This window comes from Lissotriton vulgaris, chromosome 1_1 (assembly GCF_964263255.1).
Source record: "Lissotriton vulgaris chromosome 1_1, aLisVul1.2, whole genome shotgun sequence".
NCBI classification, from domain to species: Eukaryota; Metazoa; Chordata; class Amphibia; order Caudata; family Salamandridae; genus Lissotriton; species Lissotriton vulgaris.
Genome location: NC_141685.1, coordinates 1,059,554,399 through 1,059,571,151, shown reverse-complemented (window position 1 = coordinate 1,059,571,151; position 16,753 = coordinate 1,059,554,399). Strand labels below are relative to the sequence as shown.

The 16,753-nt window shown below is 43.8% G+C and overlaps 1 protein-coding gene across 1 annotated transcript in view; it reads left to right on the top strand.

Moving 5' to 3' along the window:
- The window catches only part of TRIOBP (TRIO and F-actin binding protein), a 525,566-nt gene that overhangs the window by 11,139 nt on the left and 497,674 nt on the right, over positions 1 to 16,753 (top strand). The window contains exon 3 of the mRNA XM_086962950.1: positions 917 to 1,060. Within this exon, the coding sequence (XP_086819076.1) occupies positions 917 to 1,060 (144 nt within the window). The remainder of the gene's footprint in view (positions 1 to 916; positions 1,061 to 16,753) is intronic.

The following is a 16,753-nucleotide window of genomic DNA, read 5'->3' as shown; positions in this document are numbered from 1 at the left end:
GAAGATTTCTGAAATAAGAACTTCTCTCCACTGCCCCAACCCTTAAGATATCTGATGTAATTTCTCTCCACTGCCCCGACGTGTCCCTCTCTGACCAGAAGATTCCTCATATAAGAACTTTTCTCCACTACCCAGCCTGTCCCTTTCTGAAGATTCCTGACAAAAGAACTTCTCTCCACTGTCCCAGCCTGCCCCTCCCTTAAAATTTGTGATATAAGAACTTCTCTCCACTGCCCCTCTCTTAAGATTTCTGATGTAAGAACTGCTCTCCAGAACCCCAGCCTGTCCCTCTCTGAAGATTCCTGATATAAGAGCTTATCTCCATTGCCCCAGCCTGTCCCTCCATCATGACTCCTGATATAAGAACTTCTCTCCACAGCCTGTCCCTCCCTGCCCTAAAGATTCCTGATATAAGAGCTTATCTCCATTGCCCCAGCCTGTCCCTCCATCATGACTCCTGATATAAGAACTTCTCTCCACAGCCTGTCCCTCCCTGCCCTAAAGATTCCTGATATAAGAGCTTATCTCCATTGCCCCAGCCTGTCCCTCCATCATGACTCCTGATATAAGAACTTCTCTCCACAGCCCCATCCTGGCCCTCCCTGCCCCGAAGATTGCTGGCATAGGAGCATCTTTCCATAGCCCCATCCTGTCCCTCCCTGACCCGAGGTTTCCTGATATAAGAACACCTCTCCACAGCCCCATCCTGGCCCTCCCTGCCCCGAAGATTGCTGGCATAGGAGCATCTTCCCATAGCCCCAGCCTGTCGCCTCCCACAGCACTGCTATCAGAACACCTGTCCACACCCCGGGGTGCAGCTCCCTCTCGAAGCTGTTCCTGTTCTGGGATCCTCTCTCCACAGCCCCTTGTGCCTCTTTTGTTGAAGCATTATCTGTCTGCCTCTCTTCTCCTTCAGACCCCCTGGAGCCTGCTGCACCCCTCCGAGGACCCTCCCGCTCGCTGCCAGAAGTTTGAGGCCAACCTCTTCGCCCAGGGCCGGTGCCAGCACTGCTTCCGTGGCCGGAGGTACCACCAGCTGGGCCCCGGGGCTCAGGTAAGGGCTGCCTCAGCCGCCATGAATATTTCAACAGGGCCGACGGGGCCCTTTTGTAGTGTGCGGAAAACGAGCCTTTGCGGGAGATGAGCGCAACCCCCTCCCCCCCCCCCTCCCCCCCCCCCCCCCCCCCCCCCCGGGGGGGCCTGGCCCTGAGGGGGCGATGGCCTGGGAACACCGGTGCGGGCGCCTTCTCGCAAACTACGTCACCCCTCTCTGGCCCCTCAGTGACCCGCTGTGCCCCCTCAGCCGGAAAGTAACACTCTGTGGCCTCGGTGACGCCTCTCTGTCCCCTGAGTCTGGCACTCTCTGCGGCCCCTCTGCCCCCTGAGTCTGTGCGGCTCCAGTTATGTCCCTCTGCCCCCTGAGTCCGTGCGGCTCAAGTTATGCCCCCTTGCCCCCTGAGTGTGGCATTGTCTGTGCCACCAGTGCCAGAGATGTCTCGCTGCCCTCGGAGTGCTGCAGTCTCTGTGGCCAGAGACGCTCTTCTCTGTCCCGTGAGTCTGACACTTCCTGTAGCCTGGGTCTCCTCGCTCTGTCCCCATGAGTCCACTACTCTCTGATGTCAGGGTGTATACTCTGTCTCGGCCCCGAGTCTATTGTCCCCAAGTCTATTCCTCTCGGTCAGCCCTCGCTGTTCTTAGGCCACCACTCCCTGTTCCCGCGGTGTGCGACAACGAGACACCGCACCTCTACCCCTCAATCCCCGTATGTCTCGGCCTGTGTGACTCCAGGTTCCCGAAGGCTGCTACTGTCTGGCCCAGAGACAAACATTTTTTTCCCCAAGTCTCTTCCTCCTCACCACCTCGGTCGTCCCTTTGAAGCTACACTCTCTGTCACATGAGTCTCTTTTCTCTGCCCCTAAGTTTTAACAATCTTTGTCCCCGAGTCGGAGTTGCTCCTCCCCACTTTTGTATTGTATCATATTGTAATTGCATTAATATAGCGCTTACTACCCCTGACGAGGCGTCGAAGCGCTTTTCCGCAAGTAGCACGCTTCTCCGGGACCCATAAAGGATTAGTGTTGAATTAGTATAGTGAAATTAAAGTAGTTAAAGTGGTTGATAGGTTAGTAAGTTCTTTGGATTCGGAAGGATGGAAGAGGGAAAAAGGTCTGGATTTTGTTTAGCGCTTGTTACCCTTTCTGGCGAGTAGCACGCTACTCCGGAACTCGTAAAGGATTAGTGGAGAATTAGTATGGTGAAAAATAAAAGGAATTTGAGTGGAGGATATTAGTCAGTTATTTACAGTGAGAAAATTAGCGGAGGGATAGAAGAGGGAGAACGTTTGCATTCATATAGCGCTTGTTACCCCTGAAGAGGTGTTGAAGCGTTTTTCTGGCGAGTAGCACTCTACTCCGGAATCCATAAAGGATTAGTATTGAAAAATTGTATAGTGAAATATGAAGTAATTTGAATTGTGGATATGTTATTCAATTATTTGAATAGAGAAGTGTAGCAGCAGGATACAAGAGGGAAAGATGTTTGTATTTATATAGTGCCTGATGGGGTTTGAAGCGATTTTTTGGGGGATTATTGAATTGGTATAGTGAAATATGAAAGTAATTTATGTGGTGGATCTGTTAGGCAATTATTTGGATTGAGAAGGGTTGGGGAGGGGTAGAAAACGGAAAAGGTTTGCATTTATATATCGCTTGTAACCCTGATGGATGTTGAAGCGCTTTATTGGCGAGTAGCACTCTACTCCGGAACCCATAAGGATTAGTGTTGAAAATTAGTATAGTGAAATATGAAAGTAGTTTGAGCGGTGGATGTGTAATTTAGTTGGATAGAGAAAGGTAGCGGAGGGATAGAAGAGAGGAAAACGGTTTGCATTTATATAATGCTTGCTTACCTCTGATGAGGTGTTGATGCTCCTTTTTGGCGAGTAGCACGCTACTCTGGGACCCATAAAGGATTAGTGGTGAATTAGTAGAGTGGAATATGAAATTTGAGAAGTGAACATGTTAGTATGTTATTTTGATTGAAAAGGATAGTGGAGGGATAGGAGAGTGAAGGATTTTGATTATTTTTTTGGGGGAGGTCATAGCAGTAGAAGGAGGCTTTTGGATGAGTAAAAAGGGGTTGTGGAAGGGGAGAGTCAGAGGGAAGAGTTTATAAAGGTTTGTTTTGGGGATCGGTATAGTAAAAGAGGTGTCAGATGATGCAAGGAGGGGTAGAGTAAGGGAGAGTCTAGAAGGGTTATTTTGGGGATCATAGCAGTGGTATGGGGTTTGGGAGAAATTAGAGAGTGGGTTTAGAGGATATATTGATAGATGTATAGGGTGAGAAATAGGATAGTGCTTTGGAAAGAGTAGTAGAAATAAGTTTGAGATGAGCCAGAAAGTTGAGTTTGAAGATACATTGAGAGAAGTATAGGGTGAGAAATAGAGTAGTGCATTGGATATGCTGAATTAGAAGAAAGTGATAAATATATAGATCCATAAGTATATTGAATGTATATAATGCATAAAGGAGATAGGTATATGTAGATTAAAGATATTGATAAAGATACAGGATGAGAAATAAGGTAGTGCATTGGATATGCTTTTCATGAGGAAAGTAACAAACACACCTATCCAAGTACTTGGAAGGTACATAGATGCACAATGGAAAAAGTACATGTAGACCAAAGATGCACCAGATAAACTCCGGTTTTCAAGTGTTATTGTACTTAAATTCGTTTTTTTTAACATAATTATTCTACATGTTTATACAAAGCAATACACAGAGATAGGTACATATCTATAGTAAAAAATAAATGATTATATACAGAGGGATATGCTGTAAATTTGTGTGTGTATGGTGCTTATGTGGGGAAGAGCCAATTCTTGAGTAGTTTTCTGATGATAAGGTGGCTGTCGGTGGATCTTATGTTGGGGGTGGGGTAAAGAGTTCCATAGTTTGGCTGCTTAAACAGAGAAGGATGTGCCACCAATGTTTTTTTCTTGGGATTTTGAGGCAAGGTGCCATTTTAGAGCTGAGGTTCCTTTGTTGAATGTGTTTGGTGATTTTATTCTTGATGAAGAGCAGTCCCATTCCATGTATTGCTTTGTGGGTGATAAAAAGCAGCTCTTTTCATGGTCGTTAAAGGTGATTCATGATAGAGGCTATTGGCATAATCGAGTTTGGACAGAAATGGGGAGATGGTAGCTTGGACCTTGTGTGGAAATCCCAAATGAGGGAAAATTTGTTGCAGCGTTTTTATAGTGACAAAGCTTGATCTTGCTAATTTGTCTACTTGGGCATTCATCCATAGCTCGGAGTCCATGGTCATTCAGAGGTTTCTTACTTCCTTCTATACTTTAGGTGGTCATCCCAGTTCATCAGGCCAGGCGGCAAGCGGGGCATAATGTTTCCAATCACCACAGGGGATTGTAGGGGAAACACTCACTCTCACCGGAGTTTAACTCTTTTTGTCCCTTAGTCACCCCTCTCTGCCCTAGGTCTAAAAGAAGACCAGACCTCTGTCCTCCTGTCACACATCTCTGCTCTCTGAGAAGCCCCTCTCTTTCCCCCAAGCTACTCCTTTCTGCTTCCTGAGTCTAAGCTTCTCCAGTATTTGGGTGTCTTTCATAGATTCACATGCCTGAATCATTCCCCGTCGTCGGAGTGGGAGTTCCAAGGTACATAAAAAAGCAATAATATGCACATAATAACTAAAAACCTTGGTAATAACCAACCAGGAAGTAAAGTAGCCCTAAGCTACAAGAGTAAAAACTTCCACACTCATGACTATCATAGTCACTTTGTATAGTCCAAACTGCAGCCAATCAGGCGACAGCACCCACCAGAATGTTTGTTCTCCCCAGAGGCTCAAGCTCTCAGATTTTCTACTGCACGTCGTGTGAAGGGAGTCTCCCTGAGCTCTGCTCAGTACTTCACTTTTCTGACTGGATTTCTTCATCCAAGATGTCTTCTACTAAACAAATCTCTCTTCAGGCCTTGTGAATCCTGTGGAAAGCTTCTCCTTTTTGAAGAAGATCCCCACAAAAAGTGCATCTACTGCCTTTGTCCTGATCATGAGGTGAGAGAATGTAAAATCTGCAGGACCTTCCCTCAAAAGACCCTCAGAGACAGGGAAGGACGCCTTCATCTGTGGCTACAGAAGATTAAAGACCAGGACAACCCTCTTTCTGAAGTGGGAAGTGTGACTTCAGAGTCATCTGTATCCTCAAGAAAAAGGATGGCTGAGGAAGATCTATCTTCCACTGGGGCTAAGGTGTTGAGAAAAACTCAGCCCTCCAAGGGCTCTAGCTTGCCTTCTGGAAAAAAGGCTTCTAAAACTTCATCAGTTTCGCCCCCCTAAAAGGACTGGAAAGTCTTTGGCATCTTAGAGGCCCCCTGAGAAGAATTTTCCTCAGAAGAAGAAATCTACGCCGACGAAGACTACCCCACCGTCGACGAAGACTACCCCGTTGACGAGTGCTCCTTCGACGAAGACTGTCTCGACGTCGACAACCCCACCGTTGACGAAGACTGCCTCGACGTCGAAGATCCCACCGTCGATGAAGACTGGCTCGTCGTCGACAGCTTCATCGTCGACGAAGACTACCTCGTCAACGAAGTCATCGTCGACAAAGGATGCCTCGTCGTCAAAAACATCGTCGACGAAGATTACACCAGCACTTAAGTTGACTGTCTCGTCGACACCATCTCCGTCGACGACGGCTCAGTCGACGCCAAAACCGTCGACGCCACGTTTATAGACGTATACAGCACTACAAGTATAGCCTTCCACACCATCTACAACCTTTTTTGCCCAACTGATTTCATCACCTTCTCTGCTTCAGAGACGTGATTCATCATTACAAACTCTATCACCACTTAAGTTGCCTGACCAATTGTTGGATTCAGATGAAGATAAAGAGCAATCAGATGTAGACGACAGATTCCGCACCGCTACTAGTCCATCTGAATTACTTATTAAATATCAAGAGGAGGATCCAGAGGAGGAACAGTTATCTGAATCTGTATGTCAAGCTCCTACCACGGTGCCCTCTTCACAAATGCCTTTGGCCCTTCTTAATAATTTGCAATACATGTTAGACAATTACTATCGTCGTTTTCCTCCATCAGAGTCGGCGGCATCTCTCCCATCCACTCCGATGCCTCAGGCCTCTACATCCACGTTCAGATCTCCAAGACCACCTTCTCCAGCACCATCTCATCATTCTCAGGAAGCGAACACCACGGATGGGGATAGAGAGGAAGGAGAGGTAGATGACCAATCTAGTGTGTCGGAGTGGGGTGACTACCAAATTCTGACACCGTCACCTTTGGCTCCAGCTGCTGCTAATTCACCCCCAGTAGACTTCGAAGGTTTCCATCTCCTCATGGAATTAGCGACCAAAAGATTCCTAATCCCGATGGAAACAAAGAAAGACGAATGCTTTCTTTATGATTTTAAAGATCAGACGCTAAGGCAAGTCAAGACTATTGCCATCATTGATTTCATATGGAACGAGGGTTTAAAGATTATGGCTACACCCAATTCCCTTCCTGCTGTATTGCCCCGCTTAGACAAAAAGTATAAGGCACCGGACAATTCTCCTGCATGCCTAATAGGGCAATCTAAGGCTGATTCGGTCGTTGCTCAAGCGGCGCAAAGACGGGCCAGGAACCCCTCTTCACCTATTTCGGTTCCACCTGATAGAGATGGCAGGCATTTGGACTCCATCGGGAAGAAGGTCTCCACAATGGCAGCAACCACTGTAAGAGCTGCGAACTCCCTAGCGATATTAGGGAGATAAGACAGGCAAATGTGGTCCGACAACTCCCCCTACGTCGACATGCTACCAGAACCGGCGAAAACTGAAGCAAAGCAAACATTGAGAGAAGGTGAACTGGATTCATCACAGATGATCGACGCAGCAGTAGACGTAGCATCTACTGGTTTTAGACAGCTAGCGGGTGCGGCTGTTTTGAGGTGACAGGGATGGCTAAAGTCCACATCGTTTCGCCAGGAGGTCCAGACCAAGATAGTCGACATGCCTTTTGAAGGCGAGTTTCTTTTTGGCCAATATGTTGAAGAGGCCATACAGGCTATTAAAAAGGACACTGAAACTGCAAGATCTTTAGGCAGTCTGCAGTTTCGCAAGTCGTCCTTACGAGTGGCTAAAGGGCATGGTTCCTTTTCCAACAGAGGAAATTACAATCAGCAAAGGTTATATCACACCTCTCAATCGAACCAGAGGTACCAACCCTACAAACAACTATCTTACGGACATCGGGGTAACACTTACACGCAGTCCAGAAGGAAGTCCTCCTGTAGTGTACTTCCTAGTTTCCCACTAGGCCCTGCGCATTGGAATAACATAAACAGTAGTATCGACGTAGAAGTGCGGTTCTTCCAGGCCTCTACTGACTATGCTAAACTTAATTGGGTTTGTTACCAACTAGCTCAGAGGTCACTGGAAACTTTATTCTCTGCATAGGAAGTGATCAGCTTCCCTGGCACAGACAAGAAGGGATTCAGTTTTCCAACAACCGTGCAACATGACAACTTTGGTCCTCAGATCAAGAGTCAATCTCTAGGGTTGTGTGAAACAATAGACAGTTATTTTACTCAGTCAGATTAGTGCAGATTACTTTCACAATATGTAGAGAATAGAGAGACGGGCGTTTGTCAATAAAGGGTTAACATTTATTGAACAGTCTTTCTTCTCGTACAAGAGAAATGTATTGCCACAATTGCAAGACTTGTTATTATAAAAATACGTACAGTAAGATAAGTATTGCGAGATAATACTGTAAAAGCATTGATATGGTTTCTTAGCCATACAATGGTTTAAAAGTAATAAAACATATATACATTCATATATACATTAGGCTAAAATACTCAACTGGTGCTTCTAACTACGCCTACCCCAGTGTGCCTGACCTAAGCCTAACACGTGGAAGGGGAGTAAGTAAGTAGCTTTAAGTTAAGTTGGTTTTGCCAAGGTTTGCTTCAAGAATTCTCTTCTAAGGGTTTAGTCAACACCATACCTCTGAATAGAATGATGGAGGTCTGGTATCTCCTTCAGGGGGTCTCGGTATCCCAGTCACCCGCAAGGGTACACCAGAAACGCTGGAGCTGGATTTCTCTGCAGGAGAAAGGCAGCGTCTCTCTTCAGCGCGTCGAGGAGGAGGAGGGGGGACAGCGTCCGCGGGCAGCTGGCATCTGCTGGGCTTCTTCGCAGAGGGACGGCTGTTCAGCTCCTAAGCTCACCATACCATCGTTCGCGCTTTAGCAGCGATAATGGTATCAGTAGCTTCACCAACAGCAACGGGACAGCAGCAGCATCAGCGTACTGCATACAGCATACAACAGCAATGGGACACCAGCAATTGCTTAAGGCAACGTTGGTAGTATTTATACCTGAAAGGTGCCTTGTTTGACGCAAGTTTGCTGGACATAAGACGTCAATTAAAGATGTCACTAGGAAGTGATAGCTATCAGTTGCTCATTAGAGTTCCATTACTAATCAAAACACAGCAAGCGGGGATTTCCAGGTTTGCTGAGTTTTTATCTTGTTGAAGAACTCGGAGAGTTAATCTAGGAATATCAGATAGTGACTTCTGCTCTGTCATTGCACTAATTGGTTGCAAAGGAAGTGGCAGAGAACTATTCTGGAATGCGGCTCTGTTCGTGTGAGGCCAGAGATGACTTTCTGAATATCGCACTTGAACGGTTATGCCAATATAGGGAATAAATGGATTTATAGCCGAATAGGGGCATAAGGTCACAGTATCGATCAGGATCCTAGATAAACACGCAACACCCACTCCACGGGTTCATGTCCATCAAATTACTAAAACTAGAGCAATAGGATGCATGTGTAACATTGCCCACCCCAAAATACATATATGCATTTGAAATAGGCGTATATTGTAATACGTGAAAATTATAGGCACTGTACGTTTTTGAAGCATAGAAATCATTCAAAAATTATAGCATATGAAATCAATGAACGATTATGCAAAAAGAATTACACATGAAATATCTCTGAAACAGAAGAAGGGCGAGATAAATCATCACATATAAATGCATTGCAATAACATGTGCTAGAGGCTGATGTAAGTTATTATGTCTCTAGATGTGTTTAGAAATAGAAGTTTGAAGCTTCTGTTCTTTAAGAATAGTTTTTACCTTAAGCAAAGAATTGTTCGTGCCAAAAAAGGGTCAATATTAAAAAATGTTCAATTCAAAAGAATTATTGCTTGAACGGGGAAATAGTGTTCCAACGCTTTTAGCAGTTTTTGTTGTTCAAAACTGAAGGCCGAATTCAGAGTTCATGGGAACGCTGTGTGTCGGAAAGTTTCTCTAAAGTTATTGTTTCTGTTCGGGTGAGAACATCATATCAGACAGGCTCTCAAAGAATTGGTCTACAAAATCAGGTGACAGTTCAACCAAATTCGATAGTGCTGTAACTTGGCAGGTGTGAGAATGATTGCTGTCATCAAGGGCAGGATCAGCAATGCTCACAGAACGTTGTACCTGGATGATGTTGCTTTTGTCACTCGCTCCACTGTTACCACTTGGTCGTAGTACAGGAGTCTCCACGAATGCCGTCATCAGGATTGGTAGCCGCTGGGAACAACACAATGCGTGAGCCTTTATCGGACTGAGCAAAGTAACGACGTCCATTGGTACTGCTGATGGGAGTGCAAGACAGATGTCCAACACGCATTCATCACTGCATAGCATACATCGTAGCACAGGTAAAATGCAATTTTGCCATATAGGTCTGAATGAAAGGAACCAGGTCATGTTTAGATCTCTCAGCCTGGCCAATCCAAGGACGTTAGTTATCCTGTCCCGGTAGCGCATTGCTAGGATTGTCTCTTCCATTCCCATAGGAGCTATGTCTGAGCTTTGGCTTGCCATAACGAAGCAGGACGGTCAAAAATAAAATCCCTGCTACAAGTCCCAAAAATAGGGGTATGCCGCCAAAAACAGAGTGAACAAAATTAGGAACGATTCCCAGAATTGCTTGAAAAGGTGTTAGCAGTCCCGTAAAAATCGTCTTAAATATGCCTGGGATGCCTGTGGCACTAGACATGTTAAGAAGTTGGCTAAGCATTTCTACGAAATGCACGGGGCAATTTGTTGATAAAAGTTCATGAACTTCAGTAGCTGTCCTTGCAACTAGAAGATCATACGTCTCTTTTGATGACGTTATAGGCACTGTTGTCTGCAAAAGCACAGACTTCATTTTGCTTAAAGTATCAATTCGTATAGAATAGAGATTCAGACGAGGCCAGATGGGAGTCACTGTGTCTGCAGGCCCACTCGGGAACAATGCCTGCATACAGCATTTGACCATGGATGTTACGCTTACTAGATAACTTTTCCCTGGCACAAGGCCACAACATCTGTGATCCGTTCTAAGAATGTAACTCCCGTTTGCAAGTTGCATAAAGAAGGGCTCTATCTGAGTTGCAGGTGTGACTAGCTGGTGGCATGAAAGGTTGTTAGAATTTCCATCACAAGCTCCGTGTAAATTAATACCCTGACACAAAAGTGTACCACTTAGTGAGTGTTTACAGTTTTCACCACTAAGAAATACATTTTTGTCGCTGTCACTATAGCAAGAATGTGTGTATGGTAATTTCCATTCTGATTTTACATATCCTTTACCCAATCGTTCATACTGGCCAGTAGGTATGTACACAAGGCACTTTTTAAATCGGAAAGTTGTTATCGGAATGGTGATAATTCCATGTATTATCCATTCAATGACTTTCTGACATTGTCAATGGTACTCTCTCAAGTTTTTCGATGCTCAGGATTGTATAGTCTGCTCCTTTCTGTTCCAAACTGATTTGTTTATCAGTAAGGTTAAAAATGGAAAATAATGACGTTGTGTTGATTAAACGCCAAGGCACATAGCCTGAACGAAGATTTTGCAGCGTCCAGCCCAATTGTACAATAGAACGTAATTGAGATTGGCCATGTTGTAACATTAGCAAGTCTCTGTCTATCACATCAAAGGCAGAGGATACAATATTGTCCAACGAATGTATTCTGGAGGACAGAGTCATTAACCCATTGTCCACTCCAGAAAGCGATTTTTCCAAATTAATACGATCAATTTCTCGTATTTTTTCTGCTGTTTCAATTTGTGTGACTTTCCAAGCCTCGTTGTACGCAGCATAGATACTGGTCGCTATGAAACGCTTTTGGCGCTGTTTGCGTGGTCCAAGAATGAAATCGCGCAAATAAGCACCATCTTTTAGTAAAGACAAGTGTTGCTTAATTTCAGCCAGTGTGGATGATGTCAGCCATTCAAGGCAGAGTTTCCCTACACTGTTTGTTGTTATTATCCCTGGATGTTGTCTCTGGGAGTATCTAGGGTCTAGTCTGGTCATTGTTAACCCCTGTGTTTTGTTCAGGAATCTATCTTGACAGTTGTTTGTGTCAATAGGCCAGATTAACCACTTTTTCCAATCAGGATGTGTTCTGTTAGAATGTAAAATTTGTGATACGTCTAACTCAATATCTGCAGTTGCATTTTCAGTTATTGGCTTTGGTATAGACGGTTTTTTAAGGTCTTTGATCTTAGCTAGGCCAAGACAAGATGTTTGGTGAATTGTGTCATTTAAAAACATCATTTGTTCTGGTATCATGCAGGTTCTGAATAGTGCTTCAAGGCCTTGTACCTGCCAATCTTTTGTACCCCAAATTGTTTTTGTTTCAATGTTATTTTTCCAATAATCAAAACCAAATGTCATCATTTTGTCATAAAATGCTTCTGATTATATCAATTTAGAATTTGTCAGCATTGTTTTCATTCCTGTTTTATCTAACAGTTTGTAATAAAACGTTTCTGCATCACTGGTGTTAAACCCTGAGAAGTATTTGAATTTCTCAAAAAATGCTTTAGAACTGCTTTTAGGTGGTGTAGCACAATGTTCCCATTGATTATACATAAAAACATTTCTAGGCTGTGCAGATTTATGCAAATAATGATCACCATAATGTGTGTAGCAGAATAATTGCTCATAACTAGATGAACCTTGTAAATAATCATGATCTGTGAATCTAGCTGACATTACTAAATCAGACATCATGTTATTAATACTGTTAAAGTCCCAATCATCAGAGAATGTACTAGGTTTTATAAAGTCACTTAAGGAAACCTTCAGTTGATGAGGATACTTCAGGATTTCGACCGGACCATAGATCTCATAGTCAGTTTTCTCCCATACTACCCCACCAGGTATTGGAATTGCTGTGACATTTACTGTTGACAGTTCTCTTTTCTTCACGTGGGATGATCTGTGTGGTTTCAGGACTAGGTTGATGTTCTGACTTGCTGTGTCCATTGTACTATATTTTCCCTCAATGAATTTTCCCAAACAAAGTACCATGATGAGCCAAAGCAGGAGGAAAAATACACCTAGACCGAACCAGAACTCTAACCATGGGGAAACAAGGTAGATTTCCTTCAGTTGATGAAAGAGTTCCGTTGCTTTTTCTTTAAAAGTCTTTTTTGTTTCTGGCATCACTTCGGGGTCGTTTTGATCTTCAGAGAAGTTGTCGAAGTTGATGAAATAACCAGAGGCAGTTCTGTCAATTGTTGGGATTGGATTTTCAATCTGTCTTTCGGTAGCATTTTCTGATGCCACATTATTGTAGACTGGTGTTTCTTGACGAACTGTTTCAATCTGTGTCCCAAGAGGCACGAGTTCCATGGCATTATTGCATAGTCCTTCTCTGTGCACTGCAGGCTGATCGAATGTGATTAGTCTTTCAATTTGAACCTCTTGGATTGTTGCAAGTTTGGGTATTCTGTTGTTTCTTGGGAGTCCACTGGGCCTACTGTTGATTATAGGCCACATGCTTGTGGTTTTACCAGGTCGATGGACACGACTCTGTTCTCCTTTTTACCAGCAAGGGGCGGTAGTGCAACTGATCTTGTTCCGGTGACTGCCAAGACAGGTACTGCTTTTCTGTAAGAAGGCCCAAATTCCTTCTTCACCGCGATTTTTTCTCTGACTAGATCCCCAATCTTTGGAATCCAGACAAGCCTTGCTGGGGCCGTTGCTTGTGGTGCCTCGTCAGTGGTAGTTGGCTGTTGCTTTAACTTTATGTTGCTTAAGGATTTTCTTGTTTCATTCAGTTCCTGTAAAACAGCCAAACGATCTTTGATGTCAAAGTCTGTTGTTTTTTCTTGTACCACTGACATCTGACTATCGAGGTCCTGAATGTTCATTCTAATTCCGAACAATAGTTCGTATGGGCTGAAACCTTTTAGAGAATTTCTTGGCAAGTTATTAAGACTAGTCTGGACACTTATTAAATGTTTGACCCACCCAGCGCCTGAACCTAATACCTTCGCTGTTATAGATCGCTTTATGTCTCGGTTTTTTCTTTCTACCACACTATTCCCTTCGGGGTGCGACGGACAAGAATACCGCAACCCAATTCCCATGCTGGCCATGGCCTCCCTATAAGCTCGAGAGCTGAAAGCAGGACCCTGGTCAGAATGGAACGTGGTAATTGCGTATGTGCCGATAAAGACTCGCAGATCTTTTATAACCGTTCTAGCGTCAGCCGAGCGCTGGGGCCACATCCATATGAACCTCGTACAGGAATCCACTGCTACCATGATATATCTATAGTTGCCGTCCCTTTGTAGGGGACCACAGTGGTCCAGGTAAACACATGCAAATGGTTTATCCGAGATAAGAAGGGGTGTCTGTGCTGGTCGTTTTACTGTTGATACTTTTATCCTTTGGCATATGTCGCATTCTAATACATACTTTTTAGTTTGTATTCTGAAGCGAGGCCACCAATATCTCTGTTTTAATAGTGATATTGTTGCGGAAACGCCAGCACGTGCAGAAGCAAGCCCTTCGTGTGCCGCTTTGATTAGTCCTAACCTGTGTTCCCTGTTTGGAATTACCCTATCCCCCACTCCAGGGATTCGAGCAAAAGGAACATTATTCATATCTGTTAAGTACAAGTACTTTTCAGGAAAGCCTTTTGGGAGTGTTTTCTTATCATTCTTTACTGACGCACTGACAGCTTGTAGAATATCGCTGTCTATTTTTGTTTGTGACCGAGGTATCGCAGCTACGGAAGCCGTTTGTACAGCTGCCTTCGCGGCTTCATCAGCCAATGAATTCCCTGCAACGTGAACGCCATCACGTTGATGACTCAGAGTGTGTATCACGTGAGTCTTTTGTAGTTCTTTTTGCAAAAGAACTACCTGTTCCCAAAGCATTTAATGCTTTATTGTACCACCTTTTGCATCTTTGAAACCGTTTTCCACCCAATTCTGCAAGTATTCATTATAAGATTGTACGCAATAAAAAGAATCGCACACTATTAGTGTGGGGAATTCGCGATCGGTATTTTCTAGCGCCATCTTAAATGCTACTAATTCAGCTCGTTGAGCCGAGCAATCTCCTAGAGATTGTGTTTTGGTGACCATTGGTCTAAATTTACCTTTGTGCCAGCGACCTTTAACAATCGCGCACGCAGCACTGTAAGCTTGCTTACCCCCAACTGCGGGTTGTGCTGATCCGTCAGTATATATAATACTTCCGTATTCTTCGAGAGGCAGGATTTCAATTGGCAGAGGACATTCATATTCATATTGTAAAAATTCCTGTGTTTTTCAGTTAGGATCAAATCCGTAAACTACGTCTGTTGCAGCAAGAGAATTAACCCACTGAATCCATCTCGGATGCAAAGCTTTAGCATTAGGAATGCTTGCTTTAGTTACCGCTTCTAAAGCCGGTATAGGTGTTACGATTATTATTCGTTTACCTTGTGCTAGGGGCCTTTCTTTTGCTACAGCGGTCTGAACCGCAGTTAGAATTTTCTCCGTTGAACTGAATTTTATTTCAGCCTTTGTGTACAAATGTGATTTGTATGCTATTGGTACCTTTTCTCCCTCATTAGAGGTTAGGTACGTGAATCCGCATCTTCCTGGGATGACTCGGATTACAAGATCGCGTGTGTTGTCACGTGTATCTAATTTTGTTTTAGCTAACATGTCTGTTTGCAGTGATCTCAAAATTTCTGTGTGTTTTTGAGTCCAATTGATTTGTTTAAAATCAGGTTTAATTAGTTCGTAGAGAGGTTTAACCCTCTCTGCGTAATTTAGAATGTAAGTTCTTCCGAAATTCAGAAAACCTAGTATGGATTGTAAATTCTTCAGCGTTTTTGGAGCTTGGAGTACAGCGCACTTCTCTAAGAAGTTGTCCGCTAGGCTTTTCCCTTCACTTGATAATTCGTACCCTAAGAATAGTACTGTCAGATGGGCAATTCGAGACTTTTTAAAGTTGAATTTGTAATCCTCTGCCGCGAACCCAAGTATAATGGTGTTCACTCTTTTCAAGTGAGTATCCAAGTCGTCGTCTGTGAGATAGATATCATCTACGTAAGATAATGCCTCATCATCATATATTTGTAGTAACTCTGTTACCCTTGCTGAGAATAGTCCTGGGCTGTTCTTGAACCCCTGTGGGAGTCGACAGAATTTTTTCTGTGACCCAAATGCTGAGAAAGCGGTCAAATATCTGCTTTCTGGTGCAATGTTTTGACAAAAGAAACCATTAGATATGTCTAATGTCGTTTTATATTTTTTCCTAACTATGTTATTCATTAGGGCTGCACTATGCGAGTTTTGTACTGCAAATGTTTTACAACACGAGTTAAGGTGTCTGTAGTCCAAAACTAGACGATATGAATTGTCTGGCTTGGAGACAGGAAACAAAGGATTGTTCATTTGAGAGGTGCATGTTTCAATCACCCCCTGGTACTCAAGTTGATCTAAGATCTCCCTGACTTGTTTTTTAGCTTCTTGCTTTATGGGATACTGCCGTTGGGCAGTTGGTTCACTTTTTAATTGGATTTTGTGAGGAGTTGAGTCCTCATCCCATCCTACATGATTTTTATATAATGCAGGTGCCTGGGCCACTGCCCATTTCCTTGCATATGAATATTTTTTGTGAATCGGAATGTGATTCGAGAAGGCAGGCATAATCATTTCTTCGCCACGAGGGCACTCCCTGACATACTCTGGGGGCCAATCTTTTTCAGCTAACAGAATATCATAGCCTTTTGAGAGTTTATCCCAAAATAGACCCCTAATTTTCCTAGTCTTATCACCCTCTATACGCAATGTAATTTCATATATCTTATGGGGCTCGCTAAGTCTGGTGTCGGCAGTTTCAACCTGAATGTATTCATTCGTGTCCACTGTCTCCAGATGACTCTTCAAGATCTTGCGCGCTATACTGATTTCTGCTGCACTGTCCAACATTGTCAATGCCCACTCCCCGTTTTTCAACTGTGTCCTCAGTATTCTCGGCATGGTTGATTACTCTAATACTGGCTACCTTCTTTTTTGGAAATTGTGATTTCTTATTTTGAGCAGGTTCCTTGTCTTTGGACTTGGTGTGCTCTCCTGGGTCTGACCGTCCTCTTCTTTCCGATTTCTGCGAAAAAGATCGAGAGGGACGTGTATCAATATTTTGATATCTATCAGGTTTTTTCAGATTATCCCTATTTCTAAGGTTATATCTTTTCTCAGAGGGCTCCCTCTGGGGAGACTGGTGTTCTCGAGTCGGAGTTCTTTCCCTCCGTCGAGGAGACCTTCCTCTGGACTGGAAAACTTTTTCCTTGGGAGTGGATTGTTTATTTCCATCCCAGCTCTTTTTAGGAGTGTTTGAATTATTTTTAATAAATAATTTTACT